Genomic DNA, 27,884 nt, shown 5'->3' with positions numbered 1-27,884 from the left:
AATCATTGAGACTAACAGAAAAGATTGTGTAAGACTACTCACACGAATACGCCTAGTGCTGTGCCTACTGCCAGAGCTCCCTTCCCGAGTCTGGAAAAGGACCGTTAGGGCAGATGGCCCCCAGGCCACAGGGCAAATGACTAATTCTGCTTTGCCCATGCACTGGGTGTGGGGCAGGGCCTGTGGAGGGACAGGCTGATGATGGGAAGGTTGGATGGGAAGAACATGCAGAGGATATTACCCTGATTGCTAGTGAGGAAGGGCCACTCAGCCTGTAGACCTATTTATTGTGTTATTAATAAATAGGAGACCCAGGAGCTCTCTTGGACTTTTCTGTGGGGTTCCAGCATTGAGCCCCTGCTGATGGACAGGAGGTGGGCAGCATGGGAAGGGCCCTGGTCCATAGCAGGCCTGGCCTAAACATGCACTGTGGGTGTTCCTGCCACTCTTTTGAGCCTGGTTCATCCGAGGCCCCCAGTTTCTAATCTGGTTGGGAAGGATTTATTTTTGGGTCCCTGTAACCTAGCAATGGGCTCACATGACCAGTGGCAGCTGCAGGCTGAATATACCATTGGATCTCAGCTCCTGGCAGGGGGTGTAGGCCAGACAGTGGGGGAATAAAGAGAATGGAAGGGCTCTCACCTCTGCTTTCCTCTGCCTCCCTCCTCGGCCCCTCGGCCTGGCTCCCAGATGGTGGGCAGGGTGAGGTGGGTGCCTGGAAAGCAGGCATGGCTGGTGCTGGTACAGGGGGGCTCCAGGAAGCCAGGAACTGAGCTGTGGTGGGGAGGTCCCAGCTGTAAGCCTGCTGTCTGGGTGGCAGGGGCGGGGGGGTTGGGTGCCCATGCGGATGGAGGTGGATGCCAAGAGGACACAATGCCAGCAGCTTGGCGGGGGAGGCCTGGCTAGGGAGTAGGCGGCTGACAGGCAGGCTATGTTGTGGGATCTCAGGGACATCCCTGGTCGATGCTGGAATCCCAACGTTCTGCTTCTTCTCTTTGTTCCCTGCTAAATTGTTAATATTCCTGGGAGAGAACACATTAAGCTGCTATCAGTGCAAATGGGTTTATCAACCTCTTTCCTGAGAGCTGATTCTGACACAAGGCAGAGAAGGCAGAGAAGGAGGGTAGTGGGTGCCACTGAGCAGGCAAGGGGCTCTAGGGAGGGGGCAGTGACAACATAAGAAGCCTTCAATGTTTATTGAAGAAGTGGATGGATGAATGAAAGATAAACTTGATTGGCTTCCAGGTCTCATCCTGGGGCAGAAAAGGGTGGATGGGCAGACACGACCCTGTCACGAGGTGCTGGTGCACAAGGGTTGGGTAAAACTGTACCAGGGAACAAGTCTAGGATGCAAAGATCAGTCCTCAGCAGCAAGGGCCCTGCCATGATACCAAGGGAAGGGGTGCCACTGTTGGAAACAGGGTCTGGTCCCCGTCCTGTAACAGGATTCCCTTCCTGGGTGTGTGCACAGCATAGTGAGCCATGGATCTCTTATGCGGTTTGGGGGATCACACTCAGTTTCTCCATCTTGGTCTTCTTGCTCCCTCCATTGTGCTAAGCTTTACTAAAAGGAGGGACTGGCAGGTGGGGTTGGGGGTGTGCCGTCAGTAGCTACTCCACACCCTGACTGAGATCATTTAATAAGATACAGCATAAGAAGTGCCTCCCAAAGTGGGCCTTCAAGAACTAGTAGCATTATTATTATTATTATTTATTATTTTTTTTTTTGAGACAGAGTCTCACTCTTATTGCCCAGGCTGGAGTGCAATGGTGCGATCTCAGATTACTGCAACCTCCGCCTCCTGGGTTCAAGCGATTCTCCTGCCTCAGCCTCCTGAGTAGCTGGGATTACAGGCATATGCCACCATGCCTAGCTAATTTTTGTATTTTTAGTAGAGACGGGGTTTCGCCATGTTGGCCAGGCTGGTCTTGAATTCCTGATCTCAAATGATCTGCCCGCCTCAGCCTCCCAAAGTGCTGGAATTACAGGCGTGAGCCAATGTGCCCAGCCAGCATGATTATTATTATTATTTATTATTTGCCCACAGGCTAGAATAAGCAGTTCCCCCCGCCGACCTCCTGAGCCAAGATGGTTCCAACAGCTGGAACATGCTGCCTCTTTGGTACTGCCTTTCCCAATAGCTCTCTGGGAGGGGCTTCAGGACACGGACGCCTTGCCTGCTGGCCACCACATGAGCTGTGATTACCTGTGCTAGCTCCCTGAAGCTGGAGAGGTAGGCTATGTTTGTTTTGCAGGCTCCCTACCACTATTAGATAAGCTTGGAAGTGAAGAATTTTGCCCATTTTCACAGACAACCAACTCACAGGTCAAGGTCTTACCACCAACCAATAGAATGGCGCCAAACTGGAACCAAGGTTTTCTGACTCCAGTCTAGCGCTCTTTCTAAAATCCTGTTCCAGTGGGCCCAGGTCTGCTCCAGTTCTTATTGAATCCCTTGGAAGGGGCCATGCCAGTCTGGGCTGGGGCCCTGCAGGAAGAATGTGGGTGCTGAGCAGGGACAAGCTTTACCTAATCCCAGACAATCTGCTTGATGCCAAATTAATCTTGCCAACACAACAGCAAAGGGCTTCCTAAAAATCACTTTGCTGTCTACAGGTTTTCAATTTGGTATTTCCATTTGAATTTCTTGTACTCAGGTATGCCTAGTTTTGAGGTCTGTTTTAGGCTTTCTGGAAGGCAGTGACTACTTCTATGAAGATAGCTTTTAGGGCTGTAGTCCACAGTCTTGTGTCAGGCCACTGGAGAGGCCACGGAACGAAGGGAGAAGGAGGAGGAAATACTTGGACTTCAAACAGATCTGGGATCAAATATCAGCTCTTGCACTTATTAGCTGTGTGATTTGGGGAAAGTCACTTCTCCTCCAGCACCCGGTTCCTCACTTATAAAATAGGGCAAGTCATGGCTGCCTCATAGATTGGTGTGGGGATCAAAGAAACTGTATGTAAAGGGCCTGACACTCATAACAGCTCAAAAAGTGGTGGCTGGTGACAGTGGCACTTGCTGCATCGGCTCTTGGTTTGTCAGTGGCCTCTGTTTTTGACCTAGGGCTTGGGGCAGCCAACTTGTCCCAGTGAGGTCCTTGGGTAACTCATTGTTCTTATGGCTCTTTGGGTTGGGTCTGGTAAACAATTCCAGAATTCCCTTTTTCCTTCTTAGAGGCAGAAGGAGTCCCTAGATAGGCAAGTCTCAGGGAAGAAGGCTCTGGAGTAGGGGATCATGCCTGAATTCCCTGTTTAGACTCACGGCTCTGCCATGTGGAGCTATGTGGCTTTGAGCAATCTCTTTATCTCTCTGGGTCTCAGAAACATGGATACCTTGGCCTGTAGGATGTCCTACAGCTTTGCAATGTTAGGATTCTATCCTTGGGTATCAGTCATGTACCCGGGTAAATGATCATTTTCTTCATAGCTAGAGGGAGGCCATGCCCCTTCATTGTGTCTCTGAAGGCCCATCATGCCACAGATGGGCGATGCTCAGTGGCTGATGCTACCTAGCTCTGTCCAGTCCCACAAATCCAGATCAGTGTGAGCATTCCTGAGTCCCTGGCTCCCACTCTGTCTCCTTCAGGAAGCAGTGTTGTGGTGATTCCCATGGTGGCTCGGAGGGATGTTAGATCCTCCCGCCCCCTCCCTGCCAATCTCCATCAGCCCTCACAGCCCCAGTTCCAATAAACATACAATCTAAGCAAATAATAATAATGTGCTTTTGGGAGGCAAGGGCAGGGTTAAGACAAGGCCTTCAGCTGCCCTTCAAACCTGAGTGCTGCTCCTAAACCTGTCCCCCATACGCATTAGGCAGCTTCCAAAGGGGCCAAACCTTGGACCATCCCCTGGAGCCTCAGCCGCCTCCCTGGCCTAAGCCTTGGGGCCCTGGGTCTGCGCTGACCTGCCTGCATCAGCACCTTGCTTCTGATGTCACACAGAACCATGCATCTCTCCTATCTTCTCTTTAAACTGCTAAGAAATCAAGGCCAAAATGCAACTTGCCCAAGGTCACACGGCTAGTAAGTGCCATAGCCAGGCCTTAAACCTGGATTTTCTGACTCCATGTACTTTTTTTTTAACTTCATCAGGCTGGTCAGGAGGGTCTCCCCTACCTATCATTTCCTGGCCCCACGAAATTTTTGAGACGCAATCCAGCAGCCTGAGAGAAGTGAGAGGAGTTGAGCTCACTGCCAGGCACCTTGCCTGGGGCATTGGTGCCCATCTTTTTGCTCCAGAAGTGACTCTGAAGGGCTGGGTGGGAAGCAGGAGGCCATTAGGACCCAGAGGCTCTCGGAGCACTCTGCTTTGCCGGCTGCCTCTCACTGCTCACTGCAGTGCTTCAGGCTTCAGCAGCCTTGGAGAAGCATCAGCTGAGAGGAGCTATCACATGGGAGCCGGGACTGCTCAGCAAAGGTAGGAGTTGCCGACTAGGCCAGGAATGGGGGCCAGACCCAGGGCCTGGTGGTGAGTGCCAAGGTATAGCCACAGAAGGGTGGCTTTCCAAGGACCAGCCCTGCCTACATTCTGGTGAGCAGTTTGATCAGGAGATGGGCTCTCAGGTATCCCAAAGGCGGTATTGGGGTGTGGGCATCTCTGAAGCCCAGAGCTGGGGGGTTGATCATCTCCTGCCGGCAGGAGTACCCACATCCTGCAGACAAACAGCATTCTCCATCTGTCTTGCTCCATGTCATGGACATGGGTCTCCCACATTCTAGGAATGGGCCCTTCAGCATACAGGCTGATGGGCAACCGTGTCCTGGGCGTGGGCAACTCTGCTGAGGAGAGGTGTTGTAGCTCCCTGGAAATCTTCCCTAGCTTAGGAGGGGCATGCTCTTGTCTGAAGGAAGGCCAGGCTCAGGTCTTTGGGATGGAAGCTCTGGATCTGGAAAACAGGTGCATTTGAATCCCAATACCTCTGTGGCCTTGGGCTGGGCACTTATGCACATCTTGCATCCTGTAACTTGACCATCCCCCTGCTAGAGGCCCAGAGCTCAGGCCCTAGTGGCAAAGCCTTCTAGGTACTGAAGGTCCTGGAGGTAAGAGGGGTGCTGTTGGAAGTAAGTAGTGGGGGAAGGAAAGCATCTGTTGGGGGAGTAGGCATAATGATATGACCTGGGAGAGGAGTGAGGCTCCCTGGGTTTCACCTATGAAACTGTTACACCACAGCCCTCCCCTCAATAACCCCAGTCCATTAGTGAGGGAGTGCCCATTAGCCAGATACACTGATCTGTCTGTTAAGACGTAAATTGGAATCCTGGCATTTAGGAGTCACTTTGGGGACACTGGCAAGCTTGAGGGAGCTATGAAAAAGAGCAATGTCCAATGCCTTCTTGCTCAGGGCTCCATCATGGCTTCGTGGCATCCCTCCAGCTCCACGTGGAAACCACGTCTGCTTCCCTCCGTCTGGGACTCTTGATGTCCATCCAGACATGGTGGGCCTCTCCTCCTTCAGCCACCAGGGAGGGACTCTGAACCACATCATCTGGGCCTCACTCACAGACAGAAGGGATAGGTAAATCACAGCATGGAGAGTAAGGAGGAAGGATGCTTCTCCTAGCATTTCTTTCAGGCATTTTTCCTGGTAGACTCTAATGAGAAGCTGATGTCTCACTTTTGTGCCCGCTCTTCAACTTCTCTGCAGACTCTAAGTCTCTGTGGGCATCTTAACTGTGAAATGAGCTTTCTGTGTCCCTAGAGAGAGGCACGTCTCTAGGCAGTTGCCCAAAGTTAGGGCTTCCTCAAGTCCAGGAACCCCAGCTACCCTTTCCACAAGAGAGTCCCTTGGCTGGCACACAGCTGGCTGACTGAGTGTTCTTGGAGTTTGTCCTAGGGGGCAGGGATTCAACTACCAATTTGAGTTTGATTCAATTCACAAAATTGTATCCAGCACCTATTGCATGCATAGCATGTTAGAAGTTGGATTGGTGTAAGGTTTATGGAAACACCAAAAACCAAAGGTGACTGTAAGGCTATAACTGTGGAGGAGAGTGGGGCCCATCTTGCCATGTGGTCCTCTTTATTGCAGCCATAGAAATGATGGGTTTTTAAACTGAGCAACCTCAGTGTCTCCTCCCTACTTCTTGTTCTGTGACTGTAGTAACAGTCTAGAACCAATGCAGCTCTTGGTCAGGGATCCTCCAAGGGTCAGCTCCAGAGATCAGAGATTTGGGGATCTGGGGAGCAGGAGATTGGCAGCAGCTCCTTTCCCACAAGAGGGGCACAGTGGCCTTGAAGAGTTCATCAGTGGGTGGAGAAGGGCAGCTTGAAAGCAACTTCTGGCTTTGGGAGCAGTGGAGGCTGGATGAGCTGGCCTCCCAGTTTCCTTCCAGATGGGACATTTTGTTTTCACTGCTCCTACTCAACATTCCCAAAGTGGCAGCTCTTTGTGCTGGGAGTAATGATGTGAAAAGAGCCTAAAGCACAGCTCCCCTTTTCAGATGATAACCCTAGGGCAGCAAGAGACATTTTTAGAGACAGCTGAAATTCAACAACTATTTACTGGATGCCTATTATAGTCCAGCCGGCACGGAGGGCACCTTCACATATGGCATGGCACAGTGGGCAAGAGTACTGGACCTGGGGCCAGACTGCCCAGGTAGGTGCCCAGCCCTTGCCGCTTACTAGCTGTGCGACCTTGGGTAAGTTACTTAACCTTTCTAGACCTCAGTTTCATCTCTTGCAAAATGGAGATAAAAATATTATCTACTTCATAGGGTTGTGTGAGGAATAAAATGAGTTAATATAGGTAGAGTGCTGAGAACAGGGTCTGGCATGTGGAAAACGCCGTATCAATGCTACTGCTTGTCATTAATATTATTATTAACAAATCACGCAGGATCCAGAAACACAGTTGTGAAGCAAGTGTTCTTCCTTTCATTTTACAGATGGATTTATGAGGAAACTGAAATTCAGAAGATTCACAGAGTTAGTAATGCCCAGAACTGGGACTAGAAACTAAATTTTGTGCTCCTTCTACTCCCCAGCAGCTCTTGCCATTCTGAGGAGACAAGAAATCAGGAAATTTACATAAGGAACCCTAAAACTGAGGCACTATCCCAGAGATCAGCAGGACCCTGGGAAGGAGAAACAGGATTTAGAATCCCCGGCTAACAGTTCTGGAAAGGGTAGAAGGGTATGGAAAACAAGAATGGCAGAAAGGAGATGGAAAAGGAAGAGGTGAAGGCCATTCCGAAAGCGGAGTGTTGAGTGGGTCAGGCTCCTGCACCTCTCACGTCTCCTGCTTCTTAGCAGTCACCAAGGCAGACCCTGGAGCTACCTCCGGTCAGAAAGGGGATGAGCTTCTGATCCTTCAGCTGCCTGGCCTGGCGCTCTGTACGCAGACAAACCTGCCCAAGAGGCTCCAGTGGGAGGTGCCCCCTACGAAACCAGGAAGCCTGGGCCTGGGCTCGCCATCCCAGGGTCGCTGGACTAGGATGGGGGATGGGCCTGTGACAGGAGGTACCCTGGGTGCCCTCTTTCGGCCCCATGGAGTCCTCACCCATCCCCCAGTCATCAGGGAACTCTTCCACTTTGGGGAGGGTCCCTCAAACCCCAGGTCCCTCTACTGCCAGTGGGGTCCCGGAGGTGGGGCTACGGGATGTTGCTTCGGAATCTGTGGCTCTCTTCTTCATGCTCCTGCTGGACTTGACTGCTGTGGCTGGCAATGCCGCTGTGATGGCTGTGATCGCCAAGACGCCTGCCCTCCGAAAATTTGTCTTCGTCTTCCACCTCTGCCTGGTGGACCTGCTGGCTGCCCTGACCCTCATGCCCCTGGCCATGCTCTCCAGCTCCGCCCTCTTTGACCACGCCCTCTTTGGGGAGGTGGCCTGCCGCCTCTACTTGTTTCTGAGCGTGTGCTTTGTCAGCCTGGCCATCCTCTCGGTGTCAGCCATCAATGTGGAGCGCTACTATTACGTGGTCCACCCCATGCGCTACGAGGTGCGCATGACGCTGGGGCTGGTGGCCTCTGTGCTGGTGGGTGTGTGGGTGAAGGCCTTGGCCATGGCTTCTGTGCCAGTGTTGGGAAGGGTCTCCTGGGAGGAAGGAGCTCCCAGTGTCCCCCCAGGCTGTTCACTCCAATGGAGCCACAGTGCCTACTGCCAGCTTTTTGTGGTGGTCTTTGCTGTCCTTTACTTTCTGTTGCCCCTGCTCCTCATCCTTGTGGTCTACTGCAGCATGTTCCGAGTGGCCCGCGTGGCTGCCATGCAGCACGGGCCGCTGCCCACGTGGATGGAGACACCCCGGCAACGCTCCGAATCTCTCAGCAGCCGCTCCACGATGGTCACCAGCTCGGGGGCCCCCCAGACCACCCCACACCGGACGTTTGGGGGAGGGAAAGCAGCAGTGGTTCTCCTGGCTGTGGGGGGACAGTTCCTGCTCTGTTGGTTGCCCTACTTCTCTTTCCACCTCTATGTTGCCCTGAGTGCTCAGCCCATTTCAACTGGGCAGGTGGAGAGTGTGGTCACCTGGATTGGCTACTTTTGCTTCACTTCCAACCCTTTCTTCTATGGATGTCTCAACCGGCAGATCCGGGGGGAGCTCAGCAAGCAGTTTGTCTGCTTCTTCAAGCCAGGTCCAGAGGAGGAGCTGAGGCTGCCTAGCCGGGAGGGCTCCATTGAGGAGAACTTCCTGCAGTTCCTTCAGGGGACTGGCTGTCCTTCTGAGTCCTGGGTTTCCCGACCCCTACCCAGCCCCAAGCAGGAGCTACCTGCTGTTGACTTTCGAATCCCAGGCCAGATAGCTGAGGAGACCTCTGAGTTCCTGGAGCAGCAACTCACCAGCGACATCATCATGTCAGACAGCTACCTCCGTCCTGCCGCCTCACCCCGGCTGGAGTCATGATGGGCCGCTGGACACTCGGAGGGATATGGGGCTGGGGCCAGTTATGATTGCAAGGACCACCTTGTGGGATCACCTTTTCCCAGCTGGCTAGGGCTGAGGCTGGGGTCTCTGCACACAGCTTTTGCTTAGTGTTTCCTGGGTCAGGAACAGAGCCAACAGGATGAACGTGTGCAAAAACCTTGGACTTGGCTGTGATCTTTGACTGCTAGGGGAGGGAACCTGGGTATGGTGAGACGGTGACGAGAGAAAAGGGTCACAAAGGTGAGGTGAAGCCTCTCAATTGGTGAAATTTCCATGCTTCCAGAAGCAGAGAATTCTCTAAGGGTAGGAGTTGGAGGATACAGGGCAGCAGGCCAGGTTTGGAGTTATTCTAGGGGCCATTTGGGATATTTTATTTTTCAGTGTAATTGTCCAGGGCAGTAATTGCACCCAAGCAAGGTAAGAAAATGACCCATGTTTTCTCATTTCCTTGCTAGGTTTAAAAAGAACTAAAGTATAGCCAAGTGTTTCCACTTGAGTTAATAGATCATTTTTCTGGTTTTATACCTGAGATTTCCTTAAAATGAGAGGACCAGTAGGGTGTATTCCTTTACTGAGTTTGGCCAGAAACAAGGCAAAATAGAAATTAGGGTACATGGAGTAGAAGATAGGAAAGCTGACTGCAGCTCTCTCCCACTCTTCAGGAAAAGCCCTTCTGTTCTATTTTTCTGTCTCTCTCCTGCACACAGGAGATCAATGGTAGAGCCTGATCTTAGCAGAGACAAGAATAAGGCAGGATGGCTTTCCTCTCTTTTAGGAGGAAGAATTAGAATGACTGGGGATCAGATGGGCAAGGGTGGAGGTTAGCATTTGAATTGGTAAAGTAGCTGGAAACAGAGAGGCCAGGTAATCAGCCTGATCAATAATACTGCGAATCTTTTCTTTCCAGGACTGGCCTCCCTGATCTCTCTCCTCATGGCAGCGACCCATCTCCAGTCCCCTGGACAATCGGGTACAAGAGACTTAAGGTTGGGCATGGGAAGGGCGGGGCTTCCATGATCCATTAAATGCCTTCCTACTCCCATTCATCGCTCTCAAAATTAGCTTCAGTGACAAAGACTTAAATCTCTCTCCTATCTGCAGCAATGGGTTGGAGAGAGGGCATGGGAGTTGGTCTTGGCTGTTCATTGATTGAGACTGTAGGAACTGTGTTGGTTGGTATTGGTGGTGGTATTTTCAAGAAACAGGGAATAACTGCAAACTGGACAGGACACCCATCTGGGACCACCTGTCCATCCTACTTCCCTCAATTGAATCAGGTAACACTAACGGGTCAAGGCAGGGCCAGAGGGTGGTGTGGTCTGTATTTGAACAAATTCCTGGCTCACTGAGCATCAAAAGGGGAAATGGGCTGGTGGGAGTGGGATAGTCTCCCATTTAAACAGCTAATAAATAATTTTTATGATAAAAGGTTACACTGATATCAACATTGACTCCTTTAGTTCAATTCAGTGCATAATAGTTGAACACCCACTAGTCCCTGGGACCCACACAGGGTGTGTGGTCATTGCTTTTAAGGAGTTCATAGTCTAAGTTGATGAGATACCTTATATTTTCACAAAGCACTTTGATTTGATAAAGCACTACAGAATGTGCTTGAGAAATATATTGGAGAATATGTCCATGGCTCTACCTTCTGAGAGTTCAGCCCGTGGCAGCAAGATGCATACCTTGAAGCTTCCTGCAGATTGTGGAAAGCATAGGGGTTGTAAATGAAACTCTCTAATGAAGAAAAAAAATTAAATGAAACTGGGCAAACAGCTTTCCCCCTTTGTTCTAGGAAAATTTCTAGGTTGTCTTCCTACCACTAGATTATTATACAAGTCTAGTGCCTATTACATTGTGGAAGTTCCCTAAAAACATAGTATATATAGGGAGGAAAGTCCTTTGTGACTGAAAAACATGTTCACCTCTCCTCCCTATTAAAATAAATGCATACAGAGGAATCAATCATTCCTAGACAGGGAAAAAACTCTTCTTTCAAACACCACTGATCAGCTATTAGATCCAAAGAATTGCCAGCAGGTGGCAGTGTGAGTCCAATGGAAGGAGGAAAGGCGAGTGTATGTGGTGGGAGGAGGAAGGGGAGGGCATTAAACATTGCCTGGCAGCCATTTTGTTAATTTATTTTGCCTTTTCCTTTGACTTTGCCCTCCAGCCCTTCCTTCACATACATCAAAGAAGAAAGTTTTAAGAGCAAGGGTATCTTTAATTCAGGCTGAAATTTCCTGACACTGTGATCTCAATGGTGTTTATTACAGAGTTTGACATACATGGGTTCATTTGCCATTTATTTTTCCCTGTAGGAGTGGATCATGAAGGAAATAAAAATTTCTTTTATTATGCTGAGAACTTTCCCAACAATTTCTACTATGACCACCTTCCAGGAGTTTTCTAGTCACCAGATGCCTTGGTAAAGTTCAATATGTAATCTTTGGCTCTGAAAGCTGTTCCTGGACAAAATCTGAGCTAACTCACTGAAGAATCAACAGATTGAGGCAACCATCCGGTCAGTTACTTTTTCCTGCATCCTGCTGGTGTTGGGGTAACTCCCAATCCTAGATGAAAACCTTAGACTTTCTGTTGTCAGGTGTCCCCAGGCAATATCCTACAGGGGCATGATAGAAAAGGGTAACTCTGGGGTCAGATAGATGTACTTACTCACTGTGTGAAGTTGGGAAAGCTGCTTAATTTCTCTGAGCCTACTTCCTCACCTGTAAAAATGGGGATCATTATTACCTACCTCACAGGGTTGTTGTGAGGATTAAGAGATGGGATGTGGGAGCACCTAGCCGTATGTGGCAAATAGGTACTCAATAAATACTGGTTTTACTTCCCTTTCCTCTTGCCCTTTTTCCCCAAAAGTATTGATAATGGAAAAGCAGTCCCTTTCATTCTTACCAGTCATTTGGGAATGACTGGGGGACTTTTCAAACCTTGAAGAATTGGCATTGCTAAGAGTTACGGTGGACGAGGCTTTTTAAGGTGGCTCTAATCCTCTAATTAAATCCTTCTAATTCATGAATCATCACTATATAAACCTCTCTGTTGGGACTTTACTTTCTCAAGTTCAGATTCTATTAGAGAAAGAAATTTACAATCACAGGGAAAGGTTTTAGGGACTGAGTTCCCCTCGCTAGAATGTATAGTAATTGTGGGCTTATTTGCCTGAAAAGTTGATTTAGGACTACCTTCACGCAGTATCCAGGGTCATTAGTGAAAGATGCTATCTGCCTGGGGCTTTCACAGTGGACTTAAGTTTCAGATGATACTAGGGCTGAGAGGCAAATTTTACCAGAACTTCTCCTTTTGCATGTTATCGCAACAGGAAATTTTAGTAGGAGATTCACAGGATGCACTGGTTTGTTTCGGGGTGTGGAATTGAAGTTGACTTATCTTGGTTTTAGTTCTAAGACCCTAAGGTAGGAAGATCTGAATTATACTGGAGAGAAGGGCAGCATGGAAATTTTATGGAGGAACTACAGGCTTACCTTTCAGGTTATCGAGTATCTGCTAGCGATTTCAAGTGGCCTTTTGCCAACATAGGAGTTAAGCAAATCTCAAGCCCACAGAAATACGTGAATAGCAAAAGGACCAGGGGACATTTTGAGAGGAGTCAGTGGGCCAGAGACGGCAAAAAGTTATTGCTGAGGTCCTAAGCACAGTCGCTGTTACGATCTCAGATGTGAGACGTGAACGGCGCCCAAGCCGGATAGCTTGTTCCCATTCCATTGATCTGAGATAACCCCAACGGAGGCAGTGTCCCATACTTGGGTAGGGGTCCCGAGTCTCCACAGCCAGAGATCAAAGGGGTTTTCTGGCAGGCGAGAAATTACCAGCAGAAATTCCCGCGCGGGATGTAGGCTTTAATTTAAAAATCTCCGCTCCAAAACTGGCATCTTGAACGCGGGAGGGCATTATGAGTTAGAGGCCCCGGTTTTTCTCCATTTATCCAAATCAGGTAGCCGAAAGGTAAATGAGGCTTCAAGTTGGGCGGCGGGCAGCGAACTTGACAGAACCTCGAAACTCTGCAGATCCGCCGCCCAACCCAGCCGCCAGGTCCCTGTGACTTCCGCTTTCGGTCTCAACTCCTCTCCCCGAGGAGAGTGGTTTAAACTGTGAAGGCTGCGGGGCGTCGCCGGAAGTGTCGTAAACGTCGGATATCCGGTTCTTCTGGGCGCTAAGGGAGCTGACGGAGAGGGCCACCGCCCAGCAATAGACGGTGCCTCAGCCTGCCGAGCCGCAGTTTCCGTGGTGTGAGTGAGTCCGGGCCCGTGTCCCCTCTCCCGCCGCCGCCATGGGCTGCACGTTGAGCGCCGAAGACAAGGCGGCAGTGGAGCGAAGCAAGATGATCGACCGCAACTTACGGGAGGACGGGGAAAAAGCGGCCAAAGAAGTGAAGCTGCTGCTACTCGGTAAGGGGCTGGAGGCGGGGACTGAGTGGTGGTCGGAAGAGCCTAGGCGCTTGGAAGGCCTGAACGGGGTCTGGTCGGGCCGACGGAAAGGACCCTAAAGGGATCTGGAGGGCGTGCCGGGCGTGGGGCGGGGTGTTGGGGTTCCTAGCTGAGGCCCCAGAGGGCGTGATGAGGGGGGTGGGGTTTTGGGGTTGCGGGAATTAGGCTGTAGAGGGTGTGACTCCGGGCTGGAATTGCGTTTAGCAGAGAGACTTGGGAGTATGGGCCGGTAGATGTTGAGGGAGTAGGAATATGGGAAAAGCTCATAAAGGAAGAGTTGATACTAGGAAGGTTTTATATTGGGTTGGAGCGTGTTGGTAACGAGAACGGCATAGAGTATATGTTGGGCTTGTATAATGGTTTGTGAGTTTGGAGCGTCGTGGTTCTTTGGCAGGATAAAGCTAGCAGGCTTGAATGGATGGTACAGAGACTGGAACAGAATGGTCACATGAGGACGTTGACATTTGTTAGTGAGAGAGCCATTTGAACTGTTGGAAGAACCCTGGATTATCCAGGAACATGAAGGTAGGTAGGTGAGATAAATGACAAGTTATCAGGTATAAAGGAAAAGAGCTTGGGTGCAGAGGCCATCTCTACTTTTCCACCGTTTTCTATCATTTTTATTTTCAAAGTTTTATAATGTCTTCTTCTGTTTTTATAAAAGGATGGGAAATGGTGTGAGCTGAAGAAATTTAAAGAATGATTTCTTTGAGGTTTGTAGCAGAAGATCTAGTGAACAAGAGATTACACATTGGAGGGTGCTGAACAGTTGCTATAGATGAAGTGTAGTTGGAATAGTTATCTTAGGATAAGTTACAGAGTTGGACATATTCACTGTAAAGACTATGGTAGACTTCTGGTGGCTGTTTTATCCTTTTTGGCCTCTTCAAAGCAAAACCATTGACTTCAGGAATTACTGTTTATGTTATCTGATAGTCGTTTTAATTGGCTTTTTTTAAACACAGTCGGATGTGTTTTACTCAACGTGAGTTTCACAATTTTTGAGAGGCTCAGTAAATCATACAAAGAATCCTGGCATTAGCTTACTAGTAAATCAAGCCACATTTCTTCATTATTAGTGAAGATTTTCTAGGGTAGTATTTCCATTATTTTCCAATATTTTCTAGGGTAGTATTTCCATTAGAGAAGAATAAGTAGGAGTAGGGGTTTCTGTAAGCAATAGAAATTTACTTTTTAAAACAATTGATTTTTGAGGAAAAGGAGTCACTTTAGGAGAAATGCTAAATTTTCATTGTATAAAGCTCCAGAGAACAGAATGTACACTGTAACCCAAGACTTATTTTGTACATTCTAAGTGCCCCTGTTAGTCTCTTCGTGTGAACATATTTGGTTGGTTGTAGATTGCAGAAGCTCTGGTAATAGCTTTTTTGGATATACTATAAAGGGAAAGTTATGTATTGGAGCTTAAGGTTCCGGTTTGTATACCTGAACTTTCAGAAGATGCGAGTTCAAATTGTAGTTCTAGACTGCGACTGTCTGTATAACAGGTGGATATGCATGGTCCCTGGTACCTAGTAGGTGCTCTTTAAATATTTACTGTTAACCAGCCTGAGCCAGCAAATGTTGAACACTGGTCCTTGGGGCCTTTGAGAAATTTGATATAAACTGTAACATTCAGGGCGTTAACTTTTTTTTTTTTTTTGAGACGGAGTCTTCCTCTGTTGCCCAGGCTGGAGTGCAGTGGCGCGATCTCGTCTCACTGCAACCTCCACCTCTCGGGTTCACGCCATTCTCCTGCCTCAGCCTCCCAAGTAGCTGGGACTACAGGCGCCCGCCACCACGCCTGGCTAATTTTTTGTATTTTTAGTAGAGACGGGGTTTCACCGTGTTAGCCAGGATGGTCTCGATCTCCTGACCTTGTGATCCACCCGCCTTGGCCTCCCAAAGTGCTGGGATTATAGGCGTGAGCCACCGTGCCTGGCCAACATTTTCTTTATTGATCAATTGGTTATGAAAGTAAAGATGTATTCTCATCTTCTGTGAGTGATTTGATTTACACTGACCAACAGAGATACCCTTAGGACATCAGTTTATTGTAATGTAGTTGGAAACTTTGAGACTTTCTTCCAAAATGCAGGATTAGGCAGGCAGAATTTGGATAGGCGGGACTTGTCCAGATGTCTAGAAGAATTTTTGTTCAGGATTTTATCTGTAGTGCATTTAGTTAAAAACAAAATTAGACACTTGACTTAGGGAACTTGAAAACCAGTAAGTAAAAATCAAAGTACTAAACATACTTGCTTTTAATTTTTACCAACTTCATTCTTTTTTAAGTAAGATTTTTAAAATATTCTTGAGCAAGTTAAATCCACAAATTCAAATAGGTTGCAGAAACATATGTTCTTGCTTGAACCATATCATAACACACATAGGAAATTAAAATTATCTTCTATGCTATTTCTATAAGCAAAATGTACCCAAAACAGTATACAATTTTCTTTTTCCTGGATAATATCTCGTTTGCTGTAGATGCAAGTCATTTTTACTTTATCACTATGGAACTTAGTTTAAGTTGAGATCTATCTACTTACCCTTGTGTCTCCTGACACATGATATATTTTCTTTCTTATGGGGGTGTAGTTTAACATGGTGATTAATAGCATGGGTCCTGAAGTCAGACTGCTTTAAATCCTAATTCCCATTTACTAGTTATAGCCTTGGGAAAGTTAATTTCTTTTGGCCTCAGTTTTCTTATCTTTAAAATGTAGAAAATAGAGCTACTTCTAGGATTGCTGTGAGGATTAAATATGGTAATAATGTAAAGCAGAAACACAGCTTGGCACATAGTACTAGCTCCATGAAGATTAGCTATTCTTATTAAGTCAAAATGAATGTTACAGATTGTAGGTATTATGGAAATTATACCAAATTAAGCAGCTAGTGTGGGCCAGATTATTTACAGACACTTCAGTATTGTAATTCTTCCTTTGATAACCTTTGGTTTGAATTTCGTTTAGATGTTCTTGGAAAGGGCTGGGCGTGGTGGCTCCTGCCTGTAATCCCATCACTTTGGGAGGCCGAGGCTGGTGGATCACCTGAGGTCAGGAGTTCGAGACCAGCCTGGCCAACATGGCAAAACCCCATCTCTACTAAAAGTACAAAAATTAGCCGGGCGTGGTGGTGTGCACCTGTAGTCCCAGCTACTTGGGAGGCTGAGGCAGGAGAATCGCTTGAACCCGGGAGGTGGAGGTTGCAGTGAGCAGAGATGGCGCCACTGCACTCTAGCCTGGGTGACAAAGTGAGACTCTTTGTCTCAAAAAAAAAAAAAAAAGGTGTTCTTGGAAAGATCTTGGTATATCAAATTAGTGTTTAATTATGACATTCTATTGAAAAAATACTATGCAAAGCTTCCCAACCAATGTTCCAGTGCTTAGGATGGCATATAGGTGTGCTGTTTACAAATTTTTTATAGCATTGAAATTTTAAATCATTTTTGTAAGTTCAAACTTTTACAACAGTTGAAATTACATTTGAACATCTTTGGTATGATTTCCTCTTGTATAATTCATGAATTTGGTAATTTGGTTATTTACTATTTAAAAAAGTAGAGATGGGGGTCTCATTATGTTGCCCAGGCTGGTCTCAAATGCTTGCCCTCATGTGATTCTCCCATCTCAGCCTCCCAAAGTGCTGGGATTACTAGTGTGAGCCACTGTGCCTACCCTACCATGAATTTGGTAATTTGAAAAAATTTTATTTGGTATAAATACTAAATTTATACCAATTTAATATTTAATATCATCTGTAATACGTTGTATTTTTTCATGCCATAATTTCATAATAAAAGGAAATTTTGTGTGTGTGGGTTTTGTTTTTGTTTTTTTTTTGACCCCAGGGCAAGCAAGAAAATTTTTTTTCACCAAGCTCTTTCAGCTCACCCCAATGAGCCTTACAAATATTTTTAATGTGTGCCATCATGTGACAAAGGTTGGGAAGCACTGGTATAATGGATAAGAGCACTGCTTTTGGATTCACACAAAACTGAATTTAAGTTCTACCTCCGTTTATTAGCTCTGAGACCCAGAGCAAGTAACTTAACCATAAGAATAATAATTTTTACATATGTAAAGCAGAGATGATGTTTCATAATATGAAATGAGATAATGCATGTAAAATGCTTCACATTAGTGCCTAGCAAATAAAAAATAGTAAGTGGTCACTTCTATTGATGATGATGATCGTGAGAATTACCATTTTAGCTACTTTTTTCAGAGGTTTTTCAGACAGCTGTTTTATTATTTTTCATATTAATGTACTATTTTCAAAGATCTTCAAAGAATTTTAATATCCTTTTGTGGTGAAAGGAATTAAATGTTAGTCCATTTTTTTTTTACTCATCCCTGTGCTAATGAAGATACTTAGTTTTGTAAGTTATTGAATGATCTGCTCTCTGTATTTCTGTTTCTTGATAGTTTCCTTTAGCAGGTTCTGAGTAAACATAAAAAAAAGCTTTGTTCTTTGGGATTTGCTGGTGGTAGTATGGCAAAAAGCCAGTTGCATGCAGAGAACTGGAATCATCTAATTTACTTAAACTCTATATTATACAGTTAATTATATTTAAATTGCTGCATATTATTGGCTGAATATGCTTATTATTGAGAATAAGACTGCCCTTTGGTAAACATGCCATTACATTATATCCTCCTATGGGATTATACCCTTTATTATGTTTGCCATTTGCTGGGGATAAGGTTCATGGCCAGTTACATTTCATGTGAGGATGTATCTTGTATTTTGGGGACAAAAAGCTTTGTGTTTTATAAGCACGTATCATTCTTTGTGTCTTTTATTTAAATGCATTAGTCACTTTTTTAACATTTCGATAGGTTTTTGGGGAACAGGTTATGTTTGGTTACGTGAATAAGTTTAGCGGCGATTTCTGAGATTTTGGTGCACCCATCACCTGAGCAGTCTACACTGTACCCAATGTATAGTCCTTTATCCCTCACCGCCTTCCCACCCTTTCCCCGAGTCCCCAAAGTCCGTTGTATCATTCTTAGGCCTTTGCATCATCATAGCTTAGCATCCACTTACGAGTGAGAACATACGATGTTTGGTTTTCCATTCCTGAGTTACTTCACTTAGAGTAATCGTCTCCAGTTCCATCCAGGTTGCTGCAGATGCCATTATTTCATTCCTTTTTATGGCTGAGTAGTGTTCCATGGGTGCAGAGGGGTGTGTGTGTGTGTGTGTATATCACATTTTCTTTATCCACTAGTTGATTGATGGGCATTTGGGCTGGTTCCATATTTTTGCCATTGTGAATTGTGCTGCTATAAACATGCGTATGCAAGTATCTTTTTTGTATAATGGCTTCTTTCCTCAGGGTAGATACCCAGGAGTGAGATTGGTTAATCAAATGGTAGATATACTTTTAGTTCTTTAAGGAACCTACACACTGTTTCCCGTAGTGGTTGTACTAGTTTACATTCCCACCAACAGTGTGAAGGTGTTCCCTTTTCATCACATCCACGCCAACATCTATTTTTTTTTTTATTATGGCCATTATTGCAGGAGTAAGGTGGTATCACATTGTGGTTTTGATTTGTAGTTCCCTGATAATTAGTGATGTTGAGCATGTTTTCGTAAATTTGCTGGCCATTTGTATATCTTGTGAGAATTGTCTATTCATGTCCTTAGCCCACTTTTTGATGGGATTGTTTTTTTCGTGCTGATTTGATTTCCTTGTAGATTCTGGATATTAGTCCTTTGTCAGATGTATAGATTGTGAAGATTTTCTCCCACTCTGGGTTGTCTGTACTCTGCTGATTTCTTTTGTTGCTCAGAAGCTTTTTAGTTTAGTTCAGTCCCATTTATTTATTTTTATTTTTGTCTTTGCGTTTGCTTTTGGGTTCATGGTTGTGAAGTCTTTGCCTAAGCCAGTGGCTAGAAGGGTTTTTCCAATGTTATCTTCTAGAATTTTTATGGTTTTGGGTCTTAGATTTAAGTCAGTAGCCCTATACACCAACAGCAACCAAGCTGAGAATCAAATCAAGAACTCAACCTTTTACAGTAGCTGCAAACAAAAAACAAACAAACAAACAATACTTAGGAATATACTTGACCAAGAAGGTGAAACACCTCTACAAGGAAAACTACAAAACACGGCTGACAGAAATCATAGATGATACAAACAAATGGAAACACGTCCCATGCTCATGGATGGGTAGAATCAATATTGTGAAAATGACCATACTGCCAAAAGCAAATCTACAAATTCAGTGCAATTCCCATTAAAGTACCACCATCATTCTTCACAGAACTAGAAAAAACAATCCTAAAATTCATGTGGACCCAAAAAAGAGCCCGTATAGCCAAAGCAAGACTCAGCAAAAAGAACAAACCTAGAGGCATTAGATTACCTGACTTCGAACTATACTGTAAGGCCATAATCACCAAAACATCATGGTACTGGTGTAAAAACAGGCATATAGACTAATGGAACAGAATAGAGAGCCCAGAAATAAAGCCAAATAACTTCCAGTCAACTAATCTTCGACAAAGAAACAAAAATATGAAGTGGCGAAAGGACACCCTATTCCACAAATGGTGCTGGGATAATTGACAAGCCACATGTAGAAGCATTAATCACTTTTGCAGTCGGAAAATACGGCCCTTTTCAGGAATTAAAATAATGTAATCTTCCCTGACTACGCTATTCCTGTAGTACACTGATGGCCATAGAGTAGGGTGCTTAATACTAGATTTCACAGGGCATGTAAGGTTCTAATAAGTGCTGCTACTACGTTTCTTTAAAAAATAATTTTTAGCATACTAAACTTATATGCATTATTACAAAAAAGTCTTTTAGTTTTTAGGCAGTTGTCTCTAATAAAAGTGATTCGTAGTCTAGAGATCTTTTAGAGATGGTTAGTAAAACCTGAAGCACTATGCTGTTCCTCCCCCGTGGTGCTGAGCTTCTGCATCCTCTAGCTTCTTGGGAAGGAAAAGGGAGTTGTTAGGCCTCTGCAGATACTTCCTTTTTTCCTATCCTGTCTCTCATCCTTCCCTGGTTTCTTCTACAGCATACTTTCTCCTGGGGAAAGGAGTGCGTGCATGTGTGTGTGTGTGTGTGTGTGTGTGTGTGTGTGTGTTTGTGTGTGTTTCATCAGGTCCTTCCATTAACTTCCATTCTTTTTCTTTTTTTTTTTTTTTTTTGAGACAGAGTCTTGCTCTGTCACCCAGGCTGGAGTGCAGTGGTGCAATCTCAATGCAACCTCTGCAACGTCACTGCAACCTCTGTCTCCCAGGCTCAAACGATCCTCCTATCTCGGCCTCCTGAGTACCTTGGACTGCAGGCTAATGCCACCACCGTTGGCTAATTTTTTGTAGAGGTGGGGTTTTGCCATGTTGCCCAGGCTGGCCTTGAACTTCTGGGTTCAAGTGATTTGCCCACCTCAGCCTCCCAAAGTGTTGAGATTATAGACTGAGATTATAGGCCTCTAACTTCCATTCTTAAAAGTCGCTCATCTGTAACCAGGAAAAAACAATATAGAGAGACAGATGGCAGGAAAATCAGTAGCTGTGCAAAAATGGAATGTTCAAAATGCGGAAGAAAAAACTGAGACATTGTGAAGAGTCTTTTGGTTCCTTTTTTAGAGGACAATTTTTTACTTGGAATTTTTGAAAAATCTGTTTTCTCTACTTGAGATGGCTTCTCTTTCTGCTCTTCCCCCAGTGTATTAATGAACTATATCCTGCTACTTACCTCAAGTCAGTTTATCCAGTATAGAACTTGCCTTCACTCCTCACCCCCAAATCCACCTGTTGGGAACTTTTCTGTTTCAGTACCAGCATTCTCAACATAATCTAGGCTGAAAACTGCAGTTGTTTTTAACTCCTCTGTTACTCTCATCTCTTACAACCAGTCAGTTGCGAAGTCCTATGACTCAGTCATTACTAGATTCCAGATTTTTGGACTTTAAGGACCAGAAAAATTTTTAAAAACTTCTTTTTGGTAGACTGACCTAGGATTTTAATATTTTTCTTTGTAAATACATTTTAAAAATCTCAGACTACTGTCTGTTATGATTACTATTTAGTTCTCTTTCCTCCTGAGACAGTCTCACTCTGTTGCCCAGACTGGAGTGTAGTGACATGATCTTGGATCACTGCAACCTCTGCCTCCCAGGTTCGAGCAATTCTCATGCCTCAGCCTTCTGAGTAGCTGAGAGTACAGGTGTGCACCACCGTGCCCAGCTATTTTTTGTATTTTTAGTAGAGACGGGGTTTCACCATGTTGGCCAGGCTGGTCTCAAACTTCTGGCCTAAAGTGATCTACCCGCCTCGACCTCCCAAAGGCTGGGATTACAGGTGTGAGTCACCATGCCTCGCCATTGGTGAAACTGTTTTGATGTTCTGAATTGGATATGATATGATCCTCTCTTTTAGAAACCTCATAGTACTTTTTAGGCCACTTATAGTCTGCCTTATATATGGTTATTTATATACTTACCTGGTCCTAACCATATGGTCTTTTAGGGCAGGAGGACTAAGTATTTCTCATCTTTGTGTCTGTTGCAGGACTTAATAGAATGCTAAAGTGTTTTTGCCCATAAGGAATAGGAACACCACTCAAATACAAGTCACAAGTAAAAGAGAGGTATATTGAAAGGACAAAGTAGGCAACTTCATAGGTGTTAGACATTCAAGAATAGCTAAGAAATGAAATACAGGTAGGTTGTATGTACATGGACTGTGATACCCAACCCCCACCCTCTCCCCTATTTCTCCTAGAGCAGAATGGCCTCCCCCGAGTCTTCAACTTTTGTTTACTCTGACATCTTCTGTGGCTCACGCACCGCCTGACCCAGTAGTTCAAGTGCTTCATGTTATCTGATGCAGGCTCCCAGGATCCCATTCCCGGTTCCTGGTAAAGAGTATCAGATTGGCCCAGCCTTGTCATCTGCCAACCACAATCCAGTCATGTATGGTTGGGTATAGCAGAGTTGATGGAATATCATGAGTTTTATAAGGTGACCCTTTCAAGGACTGGAGTAGGTCAAATTCTCTATTAAAGGCATGGCCAGAGAGTTAATGTTTAATAAAGAGATGACAGTGCCTGACACCTAGTAGGCACTCACTAAATATAAGTTGAACATAATGGAATGACATGGGAATATTGAGGAACTAAACATATCACTGCTTTACTTTCTCGTTAGTTCATGAGAACATGCCTGCTCATTGTCAATATTACCATCTTGTATAGTTGGGAGAGAGAACTTAAATTCAGATTTAAAATTAGGCCAGGCATGGTGGCTCATGCTTGTAATCCCAGCACTTTGGGAGGCTGAGGTGGGCAGATCACCTGAGGTCAGGAGTTCCAGACCAGCCTGGCCAACATGGTGAAGCCCCGTCTTTTCTGAAAATACGAAAATTAGCCAGGCGTGATGGCGCACACCTGTAATCCCAGCTACTTGGGAGGCTGAGGCATGAGAATCGCTTGAACCTGGGAGGTGGACGTTGCAGTCAGCTGAGGTGGCATGACTGCACTCTAGCCTGGGCGACAGAATGAGACTCTGTCTCAACAAAAATAAAAACAAAATTTAAAATTAAATTGAAGTAGGGTACAGGATTTTAAAATCCCATTATCAACACATTGAACTCAGAATAGTTAATGTAACCTGAATTTAATTACCTTTGATTTTAATTTAGGAATGAATTTTTTAAAATGCATGTAACCAGCTCAGGGTCTGTGCTTCATCATCACCCTGGCTTTTTTTTTGTGCTAGTTTTTCCTCTTACTACTTTTATGAGTACCAGAAAATTGTCCAAAGCTAAGAGAAGAAATAAAACACTGTTTTTGCTCCTTATTAATAATTTTGCTTCTAAGTTTTTGTTAGAGAGTAGGTAAAAACGTTTGGCAAAGTAGATTGCTCATAGAGTTTAGCTATCCATGCTTTGTTTTTACCTTTAGTTTAGTTTTATGGCGGGGGAATAGGACTTGTTGAAGGGAGTGGGAAAGAAGGGATGCAGGTCTTCATAAAAAGAAATGTCGGCCAGGTGCAGTATCTCACACCTGTAATCCCAGCACTTTGGGAGGCCGAGGCAGGCAGATCACTAGGTCAGGAGTTCGAGATCAGCCTGGCCAGCATGGTGAAACTCCATCTCTACTAAAAATACAAAAAATTAGCTGGGCATGGTGATGTGCACCTGTAATCCCAGCTACTTAGGAGGCTGAGGCAGGAGAATTGCTTGAACCCAGGAGGCAGGGGTTGCAGTGAGCTGAGATTGTGGCACTGTACTCCATCCAGCCTGGGTGACAGAGCGAGACTCTGTCTCAAAAGAAAAAAAAAAAGAAAAGAAAAAGAAAAAATGTCTAGAGCAGTCTGCACTAAATTTGTTCACGTTACTGAAGTTCATTTTAAAAATTTGTTTTCTAGCCAATAAAATACAGTAGACTAGCAATAATAAAACACATCTCTTTGAACTGGTAACTCACATCAGAAATAGGAGATACCATGCAATTAATACAGGGCAAAGAGAATGAAAACTGAGAGATTAGTCCTTATCACTGAGCTTCATTTTCCTTTCTTTTTACCACTGAGGGATTTAAATTGAACCTCAGGGGTCCTTTGTCTGTGAACTTAATATTATTAGCCAGATGGAATATTTCAGCAAGTTATAAAGATAACTATTTTTGTGTTATGTCTCTTATTCTTGAGTTTGATTGAAGTTAGCTTAACATCATAAAGCTGGTTAGAAAGATAGTTAAAAACTGAAGTTAAAAACCTGAAAAACATAAATTCATGAAGTACCCCTAATGTACATGTTCAAAAGAAAATACAAAGAAATCACTCAGTATTTGACTTCCCCTCCAATTTTAATTGTCTTTTGGTATAATTCTTTTTCGGTGTTTAGCAAGTTAAAGTTATCTTTAAACATTTATCTTGTCCAGGTGATCCTGTTACCGGCTTAGTAATCAGCTGTATCATTTCTGTAATTCAAGCTGTTTGAACTGAATAACATAGTGTTAGGATCACTGTTTAATTGTTCTAGTTTTGATAGATACAGCGCTTTATGTAAGTGAAATATCCTATTTTTCATGACTTTCTGTTAAGTTGTAACAAATTCATGTGTCTGATGTGAACTAAGCTAAGAAGAAAGATACCTAAAAGACTAAATTTGTTTGACTTATACCTGAATAGTGGTCTAGTGATGTTAGAAACAAGTTTCAGGAAGAGCTAGTCTTCAGATCTGAACTTCCTTTGATTTCCAAGTTAGACTTAGATACCTAAAAGTTTTAAGAAAGATTGTTAAGGATTAGCTGAGATGTTACTGTGTTTGTTGATCCATTACTAATTGCTGTTAGGGCTTCTTTTTGTTGCCAAGTCATGTTTTCAGATGGATAAATGTTTTTAATGTTAATACAAAACATCTGTTTCTTGAATAATGTTAGTATTTTACATCTCAAAGAATTCTTATTGCTTACCTTGGAAGTAGATAGTATTCTAAGTCATAATAATGATAATTATTATTTTGCTGCTCAGTATAATAATCTGAATTTTTTCTAGCTGTAGTAGCTGTTGAGTCAGGCTTGCCTTGCCGTGATCAAAACATGCACTCTATATATTTTAATTGTACTGGCTGGGCAAAGTCCTGTAATCCCAGGACTTTGGGAAGTTGAGGCCGGAGGACTAGCCTGGGCAAGATGGCAAGACCTTGTCTCTACAAAAAATTTGACAGAGTGAGATCCTGTCTCTTAAAAAAAAATCATTTGAGAAACAGCAAAAGTCCTCTGTATTCAGTGCTCTTGTGATCCTCCTGTGTCAGCCTCCTGAGTGGCTGGGACTACAGACATGCACCACTATGCTAGGCTAATTTAAATTTTTGGTAGACATGAGGTCTCTCTACAGTGCCTGGGGTAGTCTTTAACTCCTGGGCTCAAGTGATCCTCTCAACTCAGCCTCCCAAAGTGTTGGGATTACAGGTGTGAGCCACTGCATCTGACCTGATTCACTGCTCTTAAAGAGCTGATGTGAAAGTGAGTTTTGCCTAGGATCTTATAAGTTATTGAAGGGTTGTTTTAAAGTGACATATCTTTAACAGAACATTTTCTCCTGTATTTCTTGAAGTTAGAACTTGGGAATCATTAACTTCAAAACAGGGCTTTGTTTGATGTAATGATAAAACTACGACCATGACTTATGTAGGTAATGTAGTCCTGAGGTATGTGTTAGGATAGTGCAGTCTTAATTTTGGTTCATTCCAGGGTATTGAAAATAATTTGCTTCTTTTCTCCTGCTTCTAAGAAGAAAAGCATATTTCTTACTCTATTTTTTGTTATTATGTTTGTAATTAAAATCCACATTCATGTCCCCAGCAAAAGTTGAAGTAGTTCTTTCAACTTTTTCTAGACTACTCAATTTTTTAAAAATAAAGTTTTAATTTTGGGAAAATTTTAGATTTACAGAGAAGTTGCAGATAGTACAGAGTCCCTATATGCTTTACACCTATTTTTCCTTAATGTTGATATCTTACATAGCTATAGTACATTTGTAAACACTCAGATTAATATTGGTGCCTTAATGTTAACTAAACTTCACATTTTATTTAGATTTCAGCAGTTTTCCCACTAATTTTCTGCTCCAGGATCCGATCCAGGATACACCATTGCATTTAGTCAAGGCTACTTTTTATTAAGCTTTTTGGTTTTCATTGTTGCACTGTTCAGTGGGAGGCTCATTTATTAACTTAGTTTCTAGCCTGGAATTAGAAATGAGAAATATACAGAATTCTTAAGCAGTTCAAGTAGGGAAGATATGCAAGTAAACTATGGTAATAAAATGTGATTACAGAAGGAATAGCCAATTTTCTAAGGAGGAAGAGACAGAGAGACATTTACGTCAGGGAAGCCCTCCCAGAGGAGGTGACATTTGAAATGGGCTTTGAAAATTAAATAGCAACTTTTTTTTTTAAGTTTCTTCCTTTTAGAATATTTTACTAAGCGAGAAGCTGGGATGAAAGTTAGATAGGAACTCTTAAGGCAGAGGCTGGAGAGAAGCATATCCAGACAAAGGGAATAGTAAGCACAAAGACTCAGAACATGAGTGGGCAAATAGATTTGATTGAAATGAAGGGTTGGTACAAGAGTGTAGAAGGTGAGCCTGAAAAGGTATGCAGAGGATTTGGAGAGTGTTTATGTGAAGTTTTTTAGTAGCTGTATTTTAAGCTGTATTATGTATGTATGTGTATATATGAATATATGTGTGTATATATACATACACAAAATATGTATGGACACGTATGGAGTAGGTTCTGCATCTGGATTTAACCAATGGCAGATCAAAAATATTGGGAAAAATAAAATTATATGACAAAAATAATACAAAAAAAGTATAACTATTTACATAGTATTTACATTTTATTAGGTATTATAAGTAATCTAGAGAGGATTTAAACTGTACAGCAGAATGTGTGTAGGTTATATGAAAATACTACACCATTTTATGTAAGGGACTTGAGCATTGGTGGATTTTGGTATCCTAGGGGGTTCCTGGAACCAATCCCCTGCGGATACCAAGGTATGTGTGTGTGTATAAAATTTAGGGGAACTCATCCAGAGACTGCATTGTTCTCCTTCTTATTACCTGCCTTTTTATTTTTTTTGCCATTCGACCACTAATTCATGCTGTAACAAAAGGTTAAGTAGAAGTAAATACATATGTGAAATCCAGACTGTTTTGGGTTTTGGCTGAACAGCTTTGGTGAGCATTTATTATAGTAAAGGAAATTGAAATTGTAGGCATCCTTATCTGGCAACTCAGTTTGTAGTGTTTGCTGTTGGTGAATTTTAAAAGTGTAGTTTGATTTACATTGGATTAAATACACCTGTAGAAACGTGCCCTATGCTGCTATCGATGTTAGAGGGCCCTAGGTAGGGAGGAATATGATTTCAACATTTTAAATCCCAAAATTGTACAATTTTGGGATATAGGTGCTTTGATAAATGATTTAGCATTGCAGTTAACTTTGGAGGACATCTGCAGTATAATGAATAATTATTTTTATGGGTTAAAATGAAATATTTGGATTATTTGTGGGTTACAGTTGCTTGTGTCAGTTCTGTTCCCTTTTACTCTAAATAAATATAGTTTTCAGCCATGTCATATATAAATACTATGTAATTTAATGTTAGCATCAAAATGGCTTTTTGCTGCCCTGCTTTCAAATAAGGAGAAGGAAACTTACCAAAGGCCAAAATTAGAACACTGAGACTGGGCACAGTGGCTCACGCCTGTTATCTCAGCACCTTGGGATCACTTGAGCTCAGGAGTTCGAGACTAGCCTGGGCAACGTGGTGAAACTCCGTCTCTACTAAAAATATAAAAATTAGCCGGTGTGGTGATGTGCACCTGTGGTCCCAGTTACTCCAGAGGCTGAGGGGGAAGGATCGCTTGAGCCCTGGGGCGGGGCAGAGGTTGCAGTGAGCTGAGATCGTGCCACTGCACTCCAGCCTGGGTGACAGAGCAAGACACTGTCTCAGAAGACAAACAAACAAACAAAAAACGTTGAGGCAGCCAG

General features: G+C 44.1%; 2 protein-coding genes across 5 annotated transcripts in view; both read left to right on the top strand.

Moving 5' to 3' along the window:
- Positions 1-4,337: 4,337 nt before the first annotated feature.
- On the top strand, positions 4,338-11,726 carry GPR61 (G protein-coupled receptor 61). Of its 4 annotated transcripts, none has more exons than XR_008669241.2 (4): positions 4,338-4,419; positions 6,891-9,108; positions 9,776-9,838; positions 11,193-11,726. XR_008669241.2 is itself a non-coding variant. In XM_063696206.1 (1 exon), the coding sequence occupies exon 1, from the start codon at positions 7,492-7,494 to the stop codon at positions 8,845-8,847; it is 1,356 nt and encodes a 451-aa protein (XP_063552276.1). In that variant the 5' UTR covers positions 6,924-7,491; the 3' UTR covers positions 8,848-9,780. The 4 variants fall into 4 exon arrangements, 1 of the variants encoding a protein (XP_063552276.1); XR_010130132.1 differs by having other exon boundaries at positions 4,338-4,533; positions 9,776-10,145; positions 11,193-11,723; XR_010130131.1 differs by lacking the exon at positions 4,338-4,419 and adding an exon at positions 4,428-4,533 and having other exon boundaries at positions 9,776-9,854; positions 11,193-11,724.
- Positions 11,594-27,884, top strand: part of GNAI3 (G protein subunit alpha i3) — a 46,365-nt gene continuing 30,074 nt past the window's right edge. Inside the window, exon 1 of the mRNA XM_004026271.5 lies at positions 11,594-13,301. Coding sequence (XP_004026320.1) covers positions 13,184-13,301 — 118 coding nt within the window. The 5' untranslated portion in view covers positions 11,594-13,183. The remainder of the gene's footprint in view (positions 13,302-27,884) is intronic.

The sequence above is a fragment of the Gorilla gorilla genome, chromosome 1 (genome assembly GCF_029281585.2).
Source record: "Gorilla gorilla gorilla isolate KB3781 chromosome 1, NHGRI_mGorGor1-v2.1_pri, whole genome shotgun sequence".
Classification (NCBI taxonomy): Eukaryota; Metazoa; Chordata; class Mammalia; order Primates; family Hominidae; genus Gorilla; species Gorilla gorilla.
This window is presented reverse-complemented; position numbering and strand designations above follow the sequence as displayed.

Bases quoted from the DNA above. Each gene is read 5' to 3' on its own strand.
- GPR61 (XM_063696206.1), top strand. From the start codon at position 7,492: ATGGAGTCCTCACCCATCCCCCAGTCATCAGGGAACTCTTCCACTTTG.